General features: G+C 53.6%; 1 protein-coding gene across 1 annotated transcript; it reads right to left on the reverse strand.

The window, feature by feature from the left end:
* Positions 1-4,155: 4,155 nt before the first annotated feature.
* Positions 4,156-7,878, reverse strand: Camk2n1 (calcium/calmodulin dependent protein kinase II inhibitor 1). Its single transcript, XM_021630832.2, has 2 exons — positions 6,867-7,878; positions 4,156-5,486 (listed from the first exon to the last, which is right to left on the reverse strand). The coding sequence occupies exons 1-2, from the start codon at positions 7,030-7,032 to the stop codon at positions 5,416-5,418; spliced, it is 237 nt and encodes a 78-aa protein (XP_021486507.1). The 5' UTR covers positions 7,033-7,878; the 3' UTR covers positions 4,156-5,415.
* Between the last annotated feature and the right edge of the window lie 9,723 nt (positions 7,879-17,601).

Here is a 17,601-nt window from a genome sequence, read left to right on the forward strand (position 1 = left end):
AGCCTGTTCTCCAAGAGAACTTGTCTCAAAACAAAACACTCTTAAGAAGGTACTTCAGTTGCCGGCCAGCCTGCAAAACAGGTCTCCAGTGCTCTATCAGCAGGCAGGTCCGGGAAGCCAACCCAGTCAAGAGCTGCCCAAGGAGACTTGATGACTAACCGTAACGTGTGCTCCATTGGGGAATTCAGGAAGACACAGGGCATTATATAAAAACTAATAAAATCTGAATAAGCTCTGGGGTTTAGTTACTAACCATGGTTCCATGCTGGCTTCTTAGGCAAGCAAAATTTGCCAGAATGGCACCAGATAGTTGGAATAGAAGAAACGGAATCAGGGCTATATATGTCAACTCAGCACTGTCCTCCCAACTTGTCATCTGCTGTTGTTGTTATTATCATCATTATCTCGAATTTCTTTATCGGAAGGCAGAGCACAGGCATGCCACAGCATGCGTGTGAAGTTCGGGAGACAACTTTTGAGAATTGCTTCTCTCCTTCTCACCGTGTGGGTCGTGGGCACCTGACTCGGGCTATCAGGCTCCGGGGTGTGTGCTTTACCGAGACGAGTCGTCTCGCTCACCATCTATGGATCATCTTAAACTAGTCTACAGTTTCAGTGATATTTTATGTTAAAATGGGTCACACATTCTAGTGCCAGGCCTTACCGAAGACCCAGCTGAGTGTGTCGTTAAAGGGCTAGAATCTCTAAGCTGCTGTCTTAGCGTTACAACCGCTGCAGTGAAATGGCCTGACTGAAAAACCAGCAACTTGGGGAGGAAAGACAGTTTTTTAACTTAGATACCCTGAGTCATAGTCCATTGAGGGAAGCCGAGGCAGGAACTCAAAGAGCGCAAGAACCTAGAGGCAGAGGCCATGGAAGAGTGCTGCTTACTGGCTTGCTCAGCCTGCTTTCTCATAGATCCCAGAACCACCAACCAAGGGGTGATCCCACCCACAAAGGCCAGACCCTCCCACATAAATCACCAATTAAGAAAATATCCTACAGGCCTGCCTACAGCTGGATCTTACAGAGGCATTTTTTTTTCCAGTTGAGGCTCCATCCTGTCAGATGACTACAGCTTGTGTGAGGTTGACATTAAACTAGTCAGCACAGCCTCTTTGTCCCACTCTCACTTCCATGGTGGAAAATGATCATTTTCGAACCCAGGACAAGCCCCTATTTGTTCCTCATTATGCCAGGTGCACATGGCAGGCCATGAATCAGTACTTACTGAATGAAGCCCAAGGTTGTGTCTAAGGAAGTGACCCATGCGGAGGGCTAAGCTCATCCCTCCCCACGGCAAGTCAGCACCATGGCTCCTGTCCAGAGAAGGCAGACTTCTGGCAGGCTGGGTGGAGGGGATAGCGTAGCTTCCTGAGACACTGCTTCTGGGGAGAAAGCACACAGATTCATGTGGGAACCTTGGAAAACTGATGGAGGTCATGAAAGGCAGATGGATCATCCCCAACCATTCCCCAAGCAAACTCCTGCCTTTTCTGCCCCACGGAGACTACCTCTGTCTTTGTGTACAGTAGCCAAAAACTGTATACAAAAACACGACACACCACAAGAACTTCTCCAGTGATTTTGGTCATCCGTTGCCTGGCACATGCTCACTCTCAAGTGCTGCCGCTTTATGAATGGGAAGCCATTTCCATGGGGAAATAAACACCCACATCTAACCTTTCCTGATACTTCCTACTGTCCTTATTTTATAGAAGAACCATACAGCCAAAGACCTTGAGAAACATCCCAGCTCACAGCCAGGATAAAGGTTTTCCATCCAAGCCGTGTAAGTTCTGAGTCCACCCGCCACCTAAAGTCAGTCCCCCTCTCTCTATGTCAGAGCCTTCTCCTGCGTAGTCCTTGGATGCCTAGAAATTGCTGCCTGCTCTGCCGAGGGCACCCAGGCTCATTCCTTCCATCTGCGGCAGACAGCAGTAATCTTCGAGCTTTGCTGTTTTAAAACTTAATTTGCCAGTTCTTCCTTTAAAGACACCTTTGATATTCCTGCAGCCTGACAGCCTGGACAGGCCACAGGAAACGAATCCAGGGAGATGGATGCTTACTGAAAACATTCAACTAAGTTTGAAGAATGCAGGCCTGGCTGCTCCAGGTTGATGCTTGGAGGTTTAGAGTCACCCTCCCCCACCTCCATCTTTTAATAGCCTCTTCCATATTTATTGCTGCCCTCTCCAGATATTTCAGACATAACCAGCACTTGGTATAATTTGATATCTTCCCAATCCCCGAAGTGCCTTCTCAACAAATGCTTACCCAATGCTATAGTATACTTAGGAGATTTATTTGCCTTGTTACTGAATGGAGGCCTTGGGAAAGGCAGACTCATTCCAGGCTGAGTACCTGCCTCCGCTGCCCAGTGGCCTCCAGCAGGAACATTTTAATACATCACTTATTAAAATGGACCTTCAGCCCTGGCCCGGGGCGCAGGGCAGCTCCAGGCACTAGCTGACAACATCCACACGCTGCCCCTTTCTGACCCCTGACGCAGTCTGTTGTGACCGATGGTAGAGACAGGCAGAGTTTCAGAACAACACACCAACACAAGGACCTTTAACGGCTGAAGGACGAAGATGGCTGAAGCGGGGAACAGAGCCAAAGTCTGTCTACGTCCTCATCCCGGATAGTGGGCTCTGGGTTCTGATCCTGCCTCTGCGCCTAACAAACCAGGGCACTTTGTGGGAGTTAGGCTTGCTTTCTAGTGTGCAGCTGGGGTAACAGCAGCACCCATTCCGTAGGGCTGCCTTGAGTCTGGCGCTCAGTAAATGCTCAAATGATGCAGGTGGTCTTGTTTACTTCCCTGCTTTGGTGGCTGGTGAGTGAATGTCGCCGGGTTTTCTGGAATTGCTGAGACAATCACGTGAGAAAACAGATGAGAAGGTTCTCAGTGACTGCAGTGCTGTGATCGGAAACCACACCCCCAAAGCAATCTTTTCATCTGGCCTGCCCCTCTTGGAAGATTGTCCTCTGGACAAAAAGCAGGCCCTACCCCTAATCCTTTCCCCAGTACCCTTTAGCCTTCTAGGGGAGAGTACAGGGCATTGCTTGGCTCTGTGGAGCCTATAGACCTTCCACTCCAAAAGGGAGTGCCTGGGGTGAGGGAAGACAGCCAGATTCAAGAGGACCATGTGCCTGGGAAAATGAAGTTGGCATCTGCTAGCATCCGCAGGCTGGGCACTGCCAGTTCCAGCTCCCCCATCAGTCCCAGTAATGACCACAGGATGGAGAACCCTGGGCTGGGGCCTGCTAAGGCTGTCAGACCTAAGAAGAGGGATAAGACATCCACCCTCCCCTCCCAGGCCCCCCCCTGGAGCCCCTCTCGGGCACCCCCTCCTGTGGAGACTCTTACCTGGTGTCTGAGTCACACTCAGGCTCTTGTCACTGTGATCAGTGCTGTGACTCCCTGGCTGACAGCTTTACAACAAACATATTAAAAGCTCCAGGCAGTGGGGCTGCTACATGCAAAACAGCCCAGGGGAAGGGGAGGGGTTCTCCTCTAAGCCAAAACAGTCTTCCCAAGTCCTCTCCCCACGGAACCCTGACCCATCACTGCTTCCAGCTTATCTGGAGCTACCACCCCAACCCTGCCCAACAAGCTTTTCTAAAGGGTGATTACAGGCAGGGGTAGCAGGTGCTGGGGACCTCCTGGCTATGCATCCCCAGAGAACAGTGAGCTCTAGAAGTTACAGAGAGAGTGTATCCACCGACAAGCCCCTACTGATGTTTGGTGGATGTTACTAGCAGCATTATGTGGAAGGATTGGGGGTACAGTGTGTTGATGCTCATCTTCTTGACCCTATGAGTTCTGTGTTCTTTGCAGATAAGGCAAGTAATGCTTGCAGAAGTTCCCGTTCAGACAGCAAGGGTACCAGAGCTGTGACCTGAGCCCAAGTCCAGTCTCCCCCACCCATCAGGACAGCCAAAGCCTCAGGGAAGCCAAAAGGAGCTCAATTTGTAAAACCCAAAGCCCACTGAGTAGGCCATTCTCCAGGAATAGGTTGGTCCATCCAGCCCACTGGAAGATGGCCTCCCCCAGCCCCAAACTGTTTCATCCCACAGACCAAAGCCCCCATCTCCTTATTCGGGTCAGATGGACAGCAAGTCCCCAAGAAACAAGGCCAAGGAAAGAGAGGAGACACAGGAAGAGTTCTTTATTGTACATTGGAGAAATAGCCCTGTGTGCTGGTTCAAGGTGCAACATACAGAATACAGAGTTAAGAAAAGGAACTGGGGGGTGGGGACCTCTTGAGGTCCAAAGTTGCAAACAAACCAAAAAAAAAAAAAAAATGGTAAAAGATTCCTCACGCAAGAGGCAGTTTTTGCAAATACCATGCAAAACAGGCAGCTGGCGAGCCTAAGAGAACCCCTATAAATAACAGAAAAGACACTCCAAGCATTCCTGTACAAGGACTCAGAGCACAGGGAAAAAAAGAAACCCAAATGCCTTTTGGCGTTTCAAGATATTTGGCACTCTTGTGATTACATTTGTATTTTTACAGTCCATTAAAGAGAATAAAGTGACACAATATTGGAGGAAAGAGGGGGGCTCACACAAAAGACCCCCAAGGGGAGGTTAGAAAAAGCTCAAGCATTTTTCCTTGTTTTTCCTGTTATGTTTTTTTTTCTTTCTTCCTGACACATAAAACCCGCTGTTGGTATTAACCCGGTCTAAGAGCTTCCCTGCAACAAAGAAACTCAAGCTCCACAGTTCATCTCTTTAAAAGAAGACAAGGATTCTTCCTAAGCATCCTTCCTTGGAAAAGTCACCTTCTGCTTCTAACCACATTTCTGATAACTTCAAAAGATGACCGAAGTACAGCAGTATCTACAGAGATCATTTTTTCCCCAATTTTCTTCTGTACATCCAAGAATAAACGACATTAAAAAATAAACCTGGACAGCACGTCACATCCAAGTGCACAGGATCATTTTTGCAAGGTTAAATAATGTAAACGTCGGGGACAGCCAAATCAGCGGAGAACACGAGCACCTTCAAGTACTCGGTGCTGCCTTCGGGAGGTGCTTCAAAACCCAGATCTATAACTGCACAAGATTTACCATATATAAAAGGAAACAGGTATTAATTTTGACAAATAGCTGCAACTGAGACTCTTTTCTTTATATGTGTGTATATGTGATTTTTTTTTAAATTTTTTTTTTAACTTTTGTTTTTGTAGAGGAGCCCAGAGCCTTCTCCTCCCCTTCCTCCTCTTCCTCATCCTCCCACCTCATCTCTCTCCCGGCCTGACGTGAGACACAGGTTGTTGGTTTCATCGTAGGTAGCAAGCTAGCAATAAATTTCAAAGTGCTTTCTCCTCCTCGTGCTTTTGTCGGTAACTGTTATGGCCCGCCACTCTTCTTATCCTCTCCCTCAACTCATTGTCTTTGGGGCAGTTAGACACCAGGAGGTGCCTTGTCGGTCATATTTTTCAGCACGTCATCAATCCTATCATCTTCAATAACAACTGCAAAAAATAAAAATAAAAATAAAAAAAGGGAGGAGAGAGAGGTGAGAGAGCTCAGGCCTAGGCAGGGGTCGAAGAGATTTTGTCTATGCTCACCAGCGGGGTACAGAAGAGGGCGAGGAAGGAAGGCTGGCAGCCCTGTGCAGGGGGAACAACCCCTACCCTCCCTGGCTGAACTGCCCCAGCGCCTAACCCGCATCCTAGCAGGGTTCTAAGAAAAAGCGAGCAAGAGGGAGCCATCCCAGTAGCTAGGCTGCAGCCCGGGTGGCACTCCGGCCCTGTCCTTTCACAGCCCGGGCATCCGTTTGCAAAGAAGAATCCTAGGCCGAGAAGGGAAAAAGAGGGGAAGCCGAGGTCTTCGGGTCACCGGTGCCGGTGGCCCAGGCCGGGTTCCAAGAAGCCCAGAGCCAAGAAGGGAGGCTGGGATCGCTTCCCACGCCCATCCGAGGCTGGAGAGTTCAGGCCTGGCCTGCGCGGGTGTCTCCTTCCCGGGCGCCCTGCCTGAGCCCGGGCCGGTGGCCTCTGCTCTCTGTGCCACCGCAAAGGGCAGAAGCTCCCTTCGCTGCCGCCCGGAGCCCTGCCTCCGGCCGTCTCCTCCGCCTGCCTCACGGTCGGTCTCCACACTGCCCTCCTCGGTCCCTCTCCGGGAAGATCAGCTCGCCCGTCCAGGACTCCGGGTCTCTCTACGCGTGGGTCTCTCTGTCGGTCACCCTCATTGTTTCAGCTGCCTCAGCGTCCTCCCTAGACTCGAGCCCACGGCTCGCTGTGGCTCCCTCGACAGCTCCCTCGATAGATCTTTGTCTCGGGCTCGAGCCCACCTCGGTCCCTCGAGTACCCCCTCCCTTCACCTCGGCGCCTCAGGCTCTTCGGGCAGCACCCTGCGGCTCGGTTTCTCTGGGGCTTCTCCAACTCCAATATCCCAGGCTAAACCAACCTTCTCCCCTCTGGCAAGTAATAATGCGACCTGAAAGCCCCTCGCCTTCCCCGAGGGAGTTAAGGTCCTTCCCCCGCAGCCCCCACGCAGCCCCCCGAGGAGCCCCGGGACCCCCTCCCCCAGGGTAGCTGAGCAGAGCGAGTGCAGCTACGACTCCACTGCGCAAAAAGGGGGAGGGGATGCGAAATCGAAAAGCAAACTTTGGTGCGGCTGAGGACGGGGGGGGGGCAATAACCTTTGGGCCTCGGCTGCAACTAGAGGCCACCACGCCCCCGGGTGACCCCGTGGCTGGCCGGGAGAGATGCGGATGCGTGCCCGAGGCCCGCTCCCGCTCCCACCGCAGGAGGGATCCCCTAGACCCTGCCGGAGGTCCCCAGACCGCGGGGACCCCTGCGCCCCCGCCAGGCCGCGGCACCCAGCCCGCGGGTAAGGGGCGGAGAACTCACCGCGCTTGCTCCGGCCGATCTGGCCCAGCTTGGGCGGCCGCTTGTTCTGCCCGGCGCCGAAGAAGTTGTTGGTGTCCTGCAGACGGCACGAGAAGATCTGGCCCACGTCGCCGCCGTCGCCGTAGGGGCTCAGCTTCTCGTCGCCGTAGGGCAGCACCTCCGACATGGTCGCGTCCGGGGGCTCCGAGGCGGCACCTCCTCCGCCCGCGTCCCCGCCCGCGGAGGACAGGGTCAGCGGCGCTGGGGCCGGGGATGGCCGGCCGGGGACGGCCCTCGGGGCTGCCGCGGGGCCGGGGGCCGGCAAGAGGCAGGGGGACACCGCCTGGGGCAGGAGCGCGCAGCCCGCGCGAGCGACCCAGCGAGCGCCCGCAGCTGAGCTGCGCTGCGCTCGGGCTCCGCGCGCGAGTGGCTGCTGCTCCGGCGGCGGCGGCGGGCAGGACTCACATCCTCGGCGCGCTCCGGCGCGGGGCGGGGGCCGAGCCGGGCGGGGCCGCGGCGCGCGGGGAGGAGGAGGGTGTCCCTGCGAGCCCGGAGGGCGCGGGACTGAGGGGGCGCACCCCGGGGAGCGCGCGGGCCGGTCCTGCCGCGGGGCGCGGGCGACGGCGGCGGCGGCGACTCGAGGACTGGGAGGCAGCGAGCGGCCGAGGGGGAGGGGAGCGAGGAGGAGGGAGGGCAGGGGGAGGAAACCCGGAGGGAGGGAGGGAGGGAGGAGGGAGAGAAGAAACCGAGAGGGCGACGGGGAGAAAAACAGAAAGACGGCGGGAGGCAGGGGGAGCGGCGGGAGGAGGCAGGGTGAGGAAGCGCAGAGGAAGAGAAAGGAGTGGGGACTAGACCTGGAGCGGAGAGGCCAGACGAGGGAGGGATGGAGGGTCGGAGAGGAAAGGAAGAGAGAGGGGAGAGAGGGAGGCAGGGACGGCGAAGCAGCCCGCGAGCTGCGAGCGAGAATGCCCGCCCGGGCTGAAGCGAGGCGCCGGAGGAGGGCGGGAGGAGGGGGACCCGTGGGCCTCGGGGAGAGATCCCTGGGAGCCGAGCGACGTCACGGGGCCGCGCCGGACCGCGGCTGGCTTCCTGCCCCCGCCCCCTGTCCCCTCCGTCCCGCCCGCGCGGAGGGGCCCCGGTGCGCCCCGCCCCTCCCCTCCCTGCCCGGCCCGTGCCCCTCCCGCGCGGTGTTTACCCGACCCGGAGCCTGTGCGCGCCGGCTCGGCTGCCTGTGACTCCCGGGGGGAACCCGAGGCAGCGGGAGGGGAGGGGACCGGGGAAAGGCGCTGATGCTGACCTCCCCGGAGGCCAGTCACAGAGGCCGGAGAGCCAGGCGCTGCGCGACGACTCGCGTGCACGCCTCTCCCTCCCACTGCCACCGCCACATTTGTGCCCCCACTCAGACCGCGTCGGGCATTCTTAAGACCTCATCCTCTATCCCCCACCCCCACCCCCCGGGCTTACTGGATCTGTCAGGAAGACCTTTTCTTCATTTCTTGTCCCTCTGTGCTAGGCCCTGGTTCCCCTCGGGACAAGAAGGAGGGGAGGAGGGGACAGCCCCGCCTCCCGCAGGATAAGGGAGAGCCTCATTACTCTGGGCTTGCCCGGGATGCCCGGCTCCTGGCGCCCTCTGACTCCGCTGGGGACAACCCGGGGCCGCGGTGCTCTGCCCTCCGGGACCTCTCTTACAGTAACAGTCTTAATAAAGCTCCGGGGAGAGACTGCGGCCCTCAACACCCTGGGAGGGAGACCCGAGAAGCGGGAGAGGCCCGGGAGGCGCATCTGAACGCCAGATGGTAACTCCAAGGGGGCAAGGTGCGTGAGGAGCTCTCATTATCCTCGCCTGAGCCGGGGCACCTGCTCTCCCCAGGGAGACCAGACCTGCTCGGCAGAGCTGGCCTAACCCCTGGAAGGGGGGACCAGACCAAGGTCAGCAGCCTGCTGGAGGAGGCAGGGCTGGGACGCTAACCCTCGTCAACCAGACTCCTAGCTCACCTAGCACCCTAGCCCCACCGGGGAGCAAGGGGAATCCTATCAGCATCGAAAGAGCTCCTTCAGGTTCACAGTTAACCTCTGGAAGGACCCCCAGTGAGTGGAGCTGAAGGAAAAGGGAGAGATTGATGGTTTTAGGGGGGCTGCCTGGAAAGACTCAGCCTAAAACCTGCCCCCCTCAAAAAAAAAAAAAAAAGTTAAAGGACTGGCTGGTTTCCAGAGCCAGACCCCGGAAGAGAGGAGGAAGGGGAGAAGGAGCAGGAGTTAAGGGGCTTAACGGGTAGAATACGCCTGGCCTCTGGGTCCCGGCCTGATCTTGAATCCCAACCCTGTTGTTCCCTAGCAGTGAGACCCTGGGCAAGCGATCTCTGAAGCCTAATCATCCCTGTAACGCTGGAAGTGTGGCTGCCCAGCTGCCGATGTTCCCCTCAAGACAGCTAAAGCGGGGAAAACCGAAGGCAGGCTCCTGAGACAAGGCTGTTAGTGCAAGTGCATTAGTCCAATAAGAAAAGGTTCCCTTTGGTGCATCTCTTTAACCATTCCCCCACCCCTCAGAGATGCCTGGACTGGGAAGCCTCTCTAATGATTACCTAACCCATACCTGAATTCACACATAGGAAACTGAAGCCAAGAGGGCCTGGGCTAGCTCTGAGTCCAGAGGCTTGTCAGTGGCAGGAACAGTAGATCCCCAGATTGTGGTGCTCCCTTCCACAAGCCACCTGTCTCCATTCATTTGGCTCCACTGGGGGCCTGCTCTGTGGTTAGTTCTCAAGTGCTGAGAGACATAACAAAGGCCTAAAGTGCAGGGTGATATAAACTTGCAAGCAGCTCTTACATCTGTTATGCTTTCTGGTTTTGCCCCCGAAGCATTTTTTCACATCCATTATTGACCTTGGGGCTCAAAAATAAGGGCCTTCTGAAGTAGAAGGAGGAGAGGCTGTTTGATTGATGGAGCAGAAAAAGGATGAGTGACTTGGCCAAGGCCACGGTCTAATGGTGGAGCGAGGAGAAGAGCCTCCATCTGTGCAGCCAACCCAAAGCAACTTACAAGCTAAGTTTACCTACCAGGGCCCCAGTGTGCAGAAGATAAAGTCACAGAGAGAGCTGAGGACTCCCCACACAGACAGTGAGAGAGAGGAGAAGGCAGTTATAGCCCAGAGCCTGTTGTGTTTACCTTGCCTTGGGAAAGTGAGGCAGAAGATGGCAGCACCCACTTTCCCAACTATTGCCCACTCCCTTCGTGAACATACATGCCTTCTAAGCACATGGACAGCGTCATGTGCTTAGACAATTTGAAAAGCCTCTCTAAGGACTGGGAGAATGTAGCTCAGTGGTAATACACTTGCCTAACTATGCACAAAGCCCTGGGTTCTCCAGCCAGTCTTCCTGAAAAACACCTCTGTGATTATTGGAAAAGTCAACCTTCAGAAGAGGGTGGGGCTGGGAGAATGGTCAGGCCCATTTTGCAGATCAGGTAGCTGGAGGTTAAGTGATCTGTCCAAGGTCACATGAAAGTTCTGCAAGGGAAACTGGGATTCAGCGAGTCCATGTTCTTCCTCTGTCCCTCCTGACTGTCTTCATCACTCAATCTTTGATCTTCTGTTTCTCATGGTCTTTGGTTGGGTATCCCTCTAGCCTGAGTCAACCCATGTCTTGGGACTTCATTCGTACCTGTGTCCACCCCAAAGGCCCACATTTGTGCCAAAGATACCAGATCCTGGGGGGAAAGTAAGTAGAGATAAAGACCACCCATCCTGCACCCAAAAAAGAAGTTGCACAGTCTGGTGGACATCAAATTCAAACCCCTGCTCTGTCACTTCCTAACCCCAAGATCTAGTCACCTCTCTGTGCCTCAGTTTCCTCTCCTATTGTTATTGTTTAATACAAACTTACCCACAGGTCCCTGGCTCAGTGTTTGATCCCCAGCTGGAAGCATTCCATAAGATTCTGGAAGCTTTAAGAGGCAATGCCTGGCTGAAGGAAGTGGGTTACTGTGGACATGCTTTTAAAGGTGCTCTTTGGTCCCCAGTTTTCTCTCTCACTGATTCTGGCTCCCATGATACGAACATTCCTCTACCATATACCTCCTGTCACCTGGACTGCCTTACTCGAAGAGCCCAGAGTCAATTGGCCATGAACTGAACCCCCTGGAGCTGTGAGCTAAAATAAGTTCTCCCCATAAGTTGCTTCTGACTAGCGTTTTTGTCACAGCAATGCACAGTGTGTGGATGCCCTATCAGCCGGGGTGAAAACCAGTTCTCCTCGGCAGTCTCCTGTGAAAGGAGATCAGTGATGCACGGTGCCTGGCACAGTTTACCCTCAGTAAATGTGGTTGTTATAAGCCATTGCCCTTTATTTGTGGTTTTGTTGTTTTGTTTCAGTTTTGTCTGTCTTATTTTTGAGACATGGTCTCACTGGGTAGCCCTAGCTGGAACTCAGAGATCTGCCTCCTGGGTGCTGGGATTAAAAGTATGTGCCACTCCATATCCTGCGGCCAGGCAGGACTTCCAGTGCAGGGAGGGGGGACACCAACTCACCCACAAAACCCTCAACCCAAAAGTTGTCCTGCCCTCTTCTCTCTCCCTCTTCTCTCTGCCTGTCTCCCTCCCCACTCTGTATTCTCCTCTCTCCTATTCTCTCTCTCTGTGTGTGTGTGTCTTCATGGCTCAATAAATCTCTTTGTACAACACACACACACAAATTGTCCTGCCTACAAGATATGCAAGGATAAAAGATGGAGCAGGCCTGGCATGGTGGTGCATGCCTGTAATCCCAGCACTCAGGGAGGCAGAGGCAAGCAGACCTCTGAGTTCAAGGCCAGCCTGTTCTACAAATCAAGTCCAGGACAGCCAAGGCTACACAGAGAAACTTTGTCTTGAAAAACAAAACAACAACAACAAAAAGATGAAACAGAGATTGAGAGAATGACCAACCAATGACTGGCCTACCCCATGGGAGAAACCCAACCTCTGACACTATTAATGATACACTGCTATCTTTGCAGACAGGAACCTAGCATAACTATCTCTGAAAGGCTTCACCCAGCAGATAGTGGAAACAGATGCAGAGACCCACAGCCAAACATTAGGTGGAACTCAGGGAGTCTTGTGGAAGACTTAGGGGGAGGATTGAGGGAGCTTGAAAGGTCAAGGACACTACAAGAAGACCTACATTGCCAATTAACCTGAGCCCATAGGGGCTCAGAGACTGAACCACCAATCAAAGAACATGAGTGGTCTGGCCCTAGGCCACCGACACATATGAAGCTGATGGGCTGTTTGGTCCTCAAGTGGGTCCCCTAACAACTGGAGCAGGGGCTGTCTCTGACTTGGACTCCTTTGTGTCCCTCTGGATCCTGTCTCCCTAGCAGGGCTGCCTTGTCTTGCTTCTGTGAAAGAGAAGGCCCTCAATCCTGATGCAACTTGATGTGCCAGGGTGAGTTGGTATGGGGTGGGAGTGGGGGGAGGGGAACATGGGGGAAGTGGGTGGAGAGGTGGGAGTGGGGTTTTTGATTGGGAAGCAAAATGAACAAATAAATAAATTAATGAAGAAAAAAAGTATGAGCCACTATTCCTGGCAGCTTTTTATTTTTTGATGGAGTCTTTGCTATGCAGCCCAGGCTGGCTGACGCTCATGTCCCCTCCTGCCTCAGCTTCTTGCTGGGGTTGCAGGTGAGCACCCCCAGTCTTCGTGTCTCTTAAATAAAGCGCTTCTCACTCTAGTCCTCTGACTATGCCATAAACCGGGAACCCTGTGGAAGAGGAGAACCCACCTTCCTTTCTATCCTCCCTGATGTAGAAGCGGAAGGCTGGCACCCTGTAAGACCCAGCACTAAAAAGGGGAGGGGGCACCAAATCCCAAGCAGACAAAAAAGTGCCTGAAGCCAAGCCAAGGGCTCCAGAGGCCCATCTTGGCATCTTCTTAGATTCCACCTGAAGTTTCTTCACTAGACCTAGACATTTCCATGGGTCCTTCCAGCACATTCTGCCATCATAACTTTACATCTAAAGGCCCTGCTGTGCCCCGAGCACCCAGAACTGGTGGGACACGGGAAAGAAGAATCACTATAGAGACTCCCTCTGTCCCCATCCCCTTCTATCTATTCAGATGGGGAAACTGAGGCCCAGACAGCCGCATCAGAAGGCAAGGGCAAGAGTAGGGTGTAGCTGAGACACACCCTCTGGTGGTAGGCATCTCCCAGCAGGCCAAACCCAGGCTTCCACAGGGTTGTGCACTGTGTGGGTCACAATTTGCCATGGCTGGCTCAGACCCTAGACCATCCGCAGGAAGAAAGGCCAGGCTGCCGGGCAGGAGGGACTACTCTGAGCCAAGAGCAGATTGAACCACGCTCCCCAATACTGCTCTGACTCAGTGGGAGGATTCCAGGGAGGTGAGCTACGTTCTTTGAAAGACAGGACTCTGGCCCCTCCACACACGTGCATGCACAGGAACCCGGAGCCTTTGCTCAGTTTACTCACCAACTGCTTCTCTGGCCAGGGTATCACGGGCAGCCAGTAGACAAACCCAGCATGACCACACTGTGATAGTAATGAGACTGTCCCCAGCACACTGGGACACACGCAAGAGCAGGTACAACTTTAGTGCCCCGAAGGTCTGCCTGGGAGGCTTGGAAACTTGGGGAGGTTCTAAAGCCTGGCACCTGAGAACTACCAACTCTCGGTCAAGTTTCCTCTGTCCAGGGCTCCCAAGAAGCTTCAGCCCTCTTAAGAACCTTGATGAGCTGGAAAGATGCCTCAGCACCCAAGAAGACTGGCTGCTCTTGCAAGGGGCCTGGCTTAGGGTCCCCAAAACCCACAAGGCAGCTCACAACCCTCTACAATTCTAGTTCCAGGAAATCCAATGCCCTCTTTAGCCACCAGGCACACACTTGGTTCATAAACAGACAAAAACACCCACACATGGTTTTTTTAAATCCTAACTTCAACAGGAATGGAGTCAAGCCATGCTGCTGAAGGGGGGTCAAAAGAGAAGCTGAGCCCCGTTCCAGATCAGGGAGGCCACAGAGCTCTGACCCCGAGCTCCACTTCACCCAGTGATTGCTACCCGCTACGCCCGAGTTAGTTAAGAAAAGTTAAGTGACAGCCCAAAGCCACCCTGACAATGAAAGGCAGCAGGAGGCCAAGCTCTGTCACTGCTAGGTGGCATTGCCTCCCTGGGGCTGCCAGGAGTTAGGAAAGCAGGGCAAGATCTTTCACCTCACCTTAACCATGGAAACCTGTCCCAGGCCAAAGGAGACTATGAAGGCGATAACTCTCTTCCCAAGATAGAAAAACTTGTGTGCAAGGTTTCTAGGAACCTGTAGTTCCTTGTGCTGATGGAGATAAGGCTGGATCCTAGGGAGAGCACCACAGCTCTCCACAGTGTGACCTTGGGACAACATAGCATTGTTCCACACTTCCAGCCCCAAAGCGGCAGAACTGGCTAAGGGGGCCCTTGGCTCTGGGTTAAATAAGACCCAAGAGCACTCAATCCCGGCAAGAGAGGTGCTCCCACTAGCTGCTGAGCCCAGGCTCCATAGAGAAAGCTAATGAGCTCTGGATGCCCTCCATTGGACTGTCAGCTGAGAAAGGGGTCCTTTGCATCACGTGGAGGGCTGGTGAGTCCCAGATGAGGAAGGTGAGATGCCCTCCTAGAGACAGCTGCCACTCAGAGGAACTGAGACCAGACCCCGAGGCACAAGCTCTTCTTAGGGAGCCAGCGAAGCAGGAGTTAGTGGAGGCCAGGCAGGAGGCCAGCCCCCTGCTCACACCCTTCCGCTCTCCTGTGTGGCCTGCAGACAGCATTGCCCTCTGAGCCAGAATCCCTCTCAGCCATAAAATGAGAGACCAAGGTCAGGCAAGGTACAGATGGAGTCTGTACCTTAAAGCGAGGGCAGGGGACAGCTCCATGCAGTGAGTCCCTGGGGGGATCTGCAAAGATGGGCAGAAATTCCCGTGTGGCTGAAGGGCAGCCCACACATTAGGGAGGCCCTGCCTGACAGCCCCTGGTGGAGGGCGGAGGGGGGAATTGAGGGCAGAGAGCTACTTGGTCCAGGGGCTGGGGCAGATCTGCCCAGGTGAGGAACACTGGCAACAAGGAAACTTCACAGCAATCAGCAGGAGCAGAATCCTAGAGGCTAAAAAGCCTCAGGGAAGAAGAGCAATCCAAGCTCCAGGAAGAAGTCAAATGGTAAGGGTGAGAAGGGTCTTAGTGAAAAGGGCCAGAGCATACGAGGAAGTGGAAAAAGCTGGAGGCTAAAGAGGCAGGGGTGGGGGGTAAGAGTAGGAAGGTAAGCAGAGGAAAGAGGGATGAGAGCTGGCAAAGAGCCAGGCTGGGAAGAAGTAGAATTTCTCCCAGAGAAAAATCAAAAGCTAAAATCTGTGTCATAAAGATTTTTTTTTCCCCAAGCATCTTTCCCCAGTGTGAAGTCATGGGCATATTTTAAGACTGTTTGATACATTATGCATATCTAGTTGTTGAGTAAGGGAATGATGGCTAGGGTATTTAAAGACGTGAGTGCCTGGGAAACTATAGAGAGAGAAATGTGAGCCCCTCCTCTTCCCCCAGCGCATTTCAAAATGTCTCCAAATTCTCACATTTTCAACCAGTGTCCTAGTGAGTTGGACAATGAAGACGGAAAAGACAAAACTCCTGTTTCATCCTTACCAGGCTGGGCCAAGGTGGTCCTGGGCTCCTCAGCCTGGGGTCCTGCCTAGACTCTTCTCTCAGACCTCCAGGGCCTCTTTCCAGGCCTCAGGGTCAAGAAAATAGCACAGGCCTCTCTGGTCGCAACCTGTTTCTCGGCCAAGCTCCCCGGAAGTTCTCAATTGTGAGCGCACACCACCACCTGGTGGTCAGAGCAAACTCTGCACTATGGGAGGGCTCTCCCTTGAGTCTGGGGAAGGTGGCAGAGAAGAGGATAAATAATCCACTGTGACAGCGTTCTAAGGGCCCTCCCAAGGAACACCTGGCTAAGGAGGGAAGGCTGTGAGGAGCAGGAAGACGAACTCGTTTGTTCCCCCAGGCACTCAGATGCCGGGAACCCCTCATAAACATGGGTGCCTCATAAACATGGGTTGAGACAGTCTGCAGCCCCCAGTCAGTCTCAACCCAGCAGTATGGAAATCTGCTTTGAGGCCCCTAAGACGGAATGAGGACCCCGGAAGACATTGAGGAGGAAGCGAAAAAGCTGCAAAGCCCCTCCCTGCGACGCCCGCCTGTGTGAGCAGTTCAGCCTTGCCCACCCCAATCAGGGAAGGGAAATGCCAAGTCCCTCGGCTGGCATCTGGAAAACAATGAGGCAGCTGCAGGGAAGTGACTAATGAGCGCTTCGGGGAGCAATTCGGGACATCACGCATGGAAACTTATCTCATTCAGAACTGTTAACTTAACGCTATCTAATTAGAGAGGAAATGTGCTGAGCTCCCCGGCCTTCCACAAACGCCCTCCTGCGGCTGTGGCGCAGCTAGGCCCAAAAGAAGCCCCTCTACTCCCAGATGCCCAGCCCCCAGCGGGGCTCCCAAACACCTCCATCTCAAACGCTCTCCATCTCGTCGGTAGGTAACGTGTCTGAGCTGGATGGAGCTTTGGAGCATCTAATCCAACTTACTCCTTTCATAGTTAGGACTGGGGGCCGGAGGTTCCGCCACTGGGCGGAGACCACCATTCTGGAGGCTGATGCAGGAAGAGCCCAAGTCCAAGGTCATTCTGGGCTGTAGAGTAAGACCTCCTCTCAAAAAGAAAAACAGAAACAAAAACAAGACAGCCAGCAATGGATCCAGGACCAGAGGAAACCAATCTTTGAGTCTTTGTTCTCTCTCTTTGGGCCAATCGCCATAGTCTGATAATGCTGCCTTTCTTGTGTGGAATTCTCAACTCTCTGGGCAAGTCACTGCACGAGATATCCTCCTGTACAACTCCCCCCTCTGTGACCCTTTAATACAGTTCCTCATGTTGGGGTGGCCCCCAACCATAAAATTATTTTTGTTGTTACTTTGTAACTGTAATTTTGCTACTGTTATGAATAGTAATGTAACTGTCTGTATTTTCTGATGGTCTTAGGTGACCCCCGCGAAAGAGTCATTCAATCCCCAAAGGGATAAGTTGAGAACCACTGACCCAGGTGAACTATTCCCTGAGTATGTCTGTGATCCACCTGAATGTCGGTACCACCATCCCACAGGCTACAGTCTTGGATGGACTGGGCTCTTGGGCTGAATAAAAAGGAGAAAGAGAGCGAGCAAGCTGAGCTTTCATGTTTCTCTGCTTTGAAATCTGCACGGATGTGAGCAAGATGCTCACCATCAGGCCAGCCCTGCCTTAACAGACTGTTTCCCCTTAAACTGTGAGCCAAAGTAAATCCCTTCTCCCTTAAATTGCTTCTATTTGGTTACAGCAGTAAGAAATCTGTACCAGGAGTGGGGTCATTGCTGGGATAAGCCTGACCATGTGGTCCACAGGCTGCTGAGCTGGTTTGCAGAAGGTATGTGGTAGACTCTGGACCTACAGGCTTGAAACACCCTATGATTCTGTGAAAGAAGCGTAAGGGGCCACGGTGATGGAAATATGGAAGAGCAGGATTTGGAGAGAAAAAAGTACAACAAAGATTTGCCTCATGAGGTTTTAAAGGTGAAGAAGAAGTCTATTTCAAAATGAGACAGAGGTCATCCATGTTATATTCTGGCTCGTTCTGGCCATGTCCTGAGAACCTGAGTGAAGATAAAATGAAAGTAATGGGCTCATTTGTTTTGTGGAGAGAATTTCT

This window comes from Meriones unguiculatus, chromosome 3 (genome assembly GCF_030254825.1).
Source record: "Meriones unguiculatus strain TT.TT164.6M chromosome 3, Bangor_MerUng_6.1, whole genome shotgun sequence".
NCBI classification, from domain to species: domain Eukaryota; kingdom Metazoa; phylum Chordata; class Mammalia; order Rodentia; family Muridae; genus Meriones; species Meriones unguiculatus.

What these genes read in the sequence shown, in the direction of transcription:
- Camk2n1 (XM_021630832.2), bottom strand. Translation starts at nt 7,032, where the DNA reads ATGTCGGAGGTGCTGCCCTACGGCGACGAGAAGCTGAGCCCCTACGGC. An exon ending in GATCGGCCGGAGCAAGCGCG is followed by an intron (nt 5,487 to 6,866) that starts GTGAGTTCTCCG and finishes TATTTTTTGCAG; the next exon opens with TTGTTATTGAAGATGATAGG.